This window comes from Pteropus vampyrus, unplaced genomic scaffold (genome assembly GCF_000151845.1).
Source record: "Pteropus vampyrus isolate Shadow unplaced genomic scaffold, Pvam_2.0 Scaffold646, whole genome shotgun sequence".
Lineage (NCBI taxonomy): Eukaryota > Metazoa > Chordata > Mammalia > Chiroptera > Pteropodidae > Pteropus > Pteropus vampyrus.
In genome coordinates this window covers 27,306-31,885 of record NW_011889427.1, presented here as the reverse complement: position 1 = coordinate 31,885, position 4,580 = coordinate 27,306, and the positions used below count along the sequence as shown (strand labels likewise).

General features: G+C 50.9%; 1 gene segment (V, D, J or C); it reads left to right on the top strand.

Moving 5' to 3' along the window:
• Nucleotides 1–938: 938 nt before the first annotated feature.
• Nucleotides 939–4,580, top strand: part of LOC105308966 — a 6,275-nt gene continuing 2,633 nt past the window's right edge. The window contains 1 exon segment of the V gene segment in view: nucleotides 939–1,045. Coding sequence covers nucleotides 1,000–1,045 — 46 coding nt within the window.

The window sequence follows — 4,580 nt, the reverse complement described above, 5'->3', positions numbered from 1 at the left end:
ACTGTGGCTGTGTGTCATAGGATAAGAACATTTTCTCAGGTCTCTGCATCTACATGCTGAGCATTGGCTTTCCTTGTAGAGCCCAGGGAGCTGAGACACTCCAACAACCCTCAGCAGGTGCACGAATTCACAAGGCGCGGATGCACTCATCGGAAGGAGACTCAGCACTGACCCGTGCGAGGCCGCATCACACCACACGCTGCATTTCTAATTATGATTCTGAGGATGTAACATGGACATCATGTATGTGCGTGCGATTCCAGCTGTACACACCATCCTGGCGTGGCTGTGGCTGACAGAGCTCTACCACAGCAAGACGACTACCGTACAAGTGCAGTTATCAGTGGACAGAGAAAGTTAGAGGCACAGAGAGTGACACTCAGATGGGGAAGACCCCTGCAATACACCTGTGACCCTGGTTCTCGCATGTCCTCTCCATTAACACTAGAAGGCGGCAGATCCCACACGCGCTCATGCAGGAAGGAGAACTACACCTCACTGGGCGCATCCCCTCTGTCCTGGAGGTGGCCCAGGGGAGGAGTGGGGTGCAGTGGGGAGCGTACAGGGCCAGACAAACGAGTTCACTCATACACGTGTAAGCTCTCGACACCACCAAGCTCTTTGTGGTCCTGTTTGGCCTTGTTCACCAGTGATGCAGGTAAATAATATCTCATCATGTGACTTATGTGCATGAGTAAAATGAAATAAGATGATGGTGCTAAGTGTTTGAGTTACACATGTCACAGTAAAAGTCATATTTTGCCAAATGAGCTCATTGCCACCACGGGCCCAAAGACACCCAAAACTGCTCTTGGTCTCTGCCCTCTCTATGGGTCCCCAAACCAGAGCTCCTTATACAGTCGGAGCTCATGCAAATAGGGCCCCTCTGCCGATAAAAGCCAGCCCATCCCTAAGCCTGCAGCTCTGGGACAGGAGCCCAGCCCCCCGATTCCCAGGTGTCCCCATTCCAGGATCAGGTCTGAACACGCACACCGCACCATGGCGTTTGGGCTCAGCTGGGTTTTCCTCATCGCTGTTTTACGAGGTGACTGATGGGGAACAAGGGACACTGCATACGTGAGTGGGTGTGAGTGAGGAACACGGACGTGTGACATTTTCCTGACCCTGACGTGTCTGTGTTCACAGGTGTCCAGTGTGAGGTGCAGCTGGTGGAGTCTGGGGGAGACGTGGTGCGGCCCGGGGGATCTCTGCGACTCTCCTGTGCAGCCTCTGGGTTCACCTTCAGTAGCTACTGGATGAGCTGGGTCCGCCAGGCTCCAGGGAAGGGGCTGGAGTGGGTTGGAGAAATTAATGCAGATAGTAGTACCACAAATTATGGCAGTTCTGTGAAGGGCCGATTCACCATCTCCAGAGACAACGCCAAGAACACGGTGTATCTCCAAATGAGCAGCCTGAAGGCTGAGGACACGGCCGTGTATTACTGTGCGAAAGACACAGTGAGGGGACTTCAGTGTGAGCCCAGTCACAAACCTCTTTGAGTTAGACTGCAGGGGAGATCAGGTCACTAGGGGGTGTACAGGTTACACACAGCACAGCACACACAGACCAGACCAGCAACAGGTGCACAGGGAGCTGGGGAAGGGGCTTCCTGTTGGGAGCAGCGATTTCCTCTCAAACCTCTCAGCTGCCTCCCAGGAGAATTACTGCTTCTTTGTGGCTCTAATTTTCCACATTCTCACACACACAAGAAATGAAGAAGTAACATGTCTGTAGATGGCGGATCAGCAGTGCCTGGGGACTCTTCCAACAGCAGCTTTCAATGTGTCCTTTCTGATTTCTTGACAGAGACATCACCTGAGGGTTTTGTGTCCCTGAGTTTGGGACCTGTTTCCACACAGAGAGACACAGCACAGTCCAGGCTCCTGTGTGCTGAGCTCAGGTTCTCTGCCGCCCACAGGTACATGCTGTCCCCACATGGGCCCATCACTCAGAAAGGATTCCCCGTGGGGGGTGGACCACAGGGCACCCATCATTCCACAGTCCTGAAGCAGGATCTCTGGTGGCATGAGCTCAGTTTATAAACAGAGTGAAAAGACAGTTTATTGTTCAGAATCAGAATGGAGATGCCGGAGTCGTTGTCCAGCCATTGAGTGAGGAGACACAGAACAGGAATCGTGCATTACTCAGAAGTGCACGCTGAGCCCTCGCTGTCACTTCATTCTTAATTTTTGACATGGGTCCCTTCCTATGATTCTGTACTAGGCCCTGGCATTGCACAGTCTCTCTGCTGTTGTGTCTTCAGACCCCATCACAGTGTTTGCTGTAAATGTTCCCCACATCCGGGAATGCTCCCATTTGGAAGGTAGCTGCAGGCGGTGTGACCAGAGTGGTGAGCGTTCAGGTGAGTGACCCCATGTGTTTGGACGTCTCTCTGGTTCCTGGTCTGTAGAGAAAGGAGCACTGTGAGCTTCCCACAGATGTGGCCTCCTCTTTACCCTGAAGAGCGTTTCTCTGTCCAGGCCACAGGGGGTGGCCCAGCACCACAATCCAACCAAACAAGGGTTGATCGCTCTACCCTGTGGGCCATTCACCTGTTTAGGTTTACATAGAGAAGTGAGCCTCTCTAGTGCACCCACATTGTGTCTTTGATAAAGACAGATGGATCCTCTTTATCTAACAGAACAGAATCGTGTAGAGGGAAGAAATATTCACACCCTAGACCAGTAGTCTATAGGAATCCCCATTCAGCACTGAGGGTACAGCCCCCTGTCCCCACCTCAAAGCTTCAGACTCAGCTGAAACACATTTGGGGAGATGAACCCAGAGTTAGGGAGGAAGCGGGTTCTCACGCATGATGTGGTCAAGGTCAATCGAGGAGGTCCTGAGGGACGACTGTGTGTCCCAGGTCTGTCCCCATGGTTCACAGTGGAGGACGAAGGACACAAGTCTTTTCCCGTATGAAATGGGGACAGACTATGACAAGGTGCTGCTGTAGAGAAAGCATAAGGTCATCCTCTGAATTGCGTGTTTATGTATTTTATTAGCTTCTCGACACTAAGATGTTTTAACATCTTTATAACCCTTTCTGGATGGGGACAGACTTCTGTTCACGGGAACCCAATCCTTAGAGTCAGCACAGGGCCTGGCTTGGCACATGCCTTTCACATGCAAAGAAGCCCACCAGGGGACACCACCTCTGTCTGCCCACACACCCCAGGATGCAATATCCTCTGCCTTCAGTATTCCTGGCCCGGGTGTCAGGCAACTGGAGAAGCCCCTCCAGCTTCAAGGCCAATAAAATAATCAGCCCTAAGCTGATTGCCCACCCTGCTCTTCCTTCCCCAAGAAAAACCCAGTAAATCCCAGGTCCTAAGGTCCCCTCCGACCCCTTGTCTGCTGCTTCCTGAACAATCTGGTGTCTTCCATGAGACCCTGGTGGCATCATAACCATCCGTCTCTAGGACCCATGAGTGTGATAAACTCTATTTCCCCCGATCTCTTTCTATGCTTCCTCCTGTAGCCACACCTGTCATCTTGAAGAGGAAAAGTAGAGGAATTTTCAACAAAACGCCAACAGCTCTGTGTCCTGCTTCTGTAAATATGCTCACAGGTGCACGAGTTCACTGCAGAGCTCACTTGCACTTTGCCCTACTTGCTCTTTGCTGGGCAAATAGAACTGTTTGTCCCCCAGCAACTCCCGCTTCCTGTAACAATTTGTAACCATCGGTAGCCCTTAGCAACTCCCGCCCTTCTACCAATGTTACCACTTGCAACCATAACAATTCCAGCTGCTTTGTAACCGTCTGAGCTCAATTCAAGCAATCAGCTCATGTAAAAGGCTTGTATAGAAGGAATGTTGCAACTCAGGAACTTTACCTGGAGCTCAGGATGGTACCTTCAGGCACATTAGGAGAGGCAGATGGGACTTTCCCCCTCCTCACTGCACTGCACAGCCCTGTCGTCCTCAGTGTGGACACATTGGGAAGGCGAACGACTATCCATCGCCAAGTGGACAAGTTGTCTGGTAAAAGATTCTATAGAGAACACACCTGGTGCAGCTCCAACTATCCCTGAGTCATGGCCTTCAGGTGGGCATTAGCAGGGACCTGCAGATCGGACCCTCGAATGTGCTTTATGATCCGGGTGCCATCAATTGTGGAAACAGACTGGGCAGGACAAAGTTTTTGGGAAATTCATAGGGACGGCCATAGTGGAAGAGTCCACAAAACCTGAAGCCACTGTCCACCATGGAAATCCATGCCATTCGGGTGTGTTTGGGTCAGCCCAGATCAGGTTATTTATGATAAATTTTGACTTAGAATACATGGGTTACAGATTTTAACAAACATGGAGAATCCCTGAAAGCAACAACTGGATTAGTGGGGACTGAAAAACACGGAGAGAGGAGACCAGCCATGTTTTCACAAGGAACTGACTGTTCCATGTAGCATTCTATGTTTTCAGAAGAAGCAGGTTCATTTTATCAGACATTTACAGAAGGGGTGTGGTCAAGGCCTTATGAGAAGCAGCTTCGGCGACAGATGACTTTCGTTGGAACATTCACTCGTATTTTGTTATGAAACCTCCACACTTGTAGAGAAAATGCTGAGGGCTCAGGG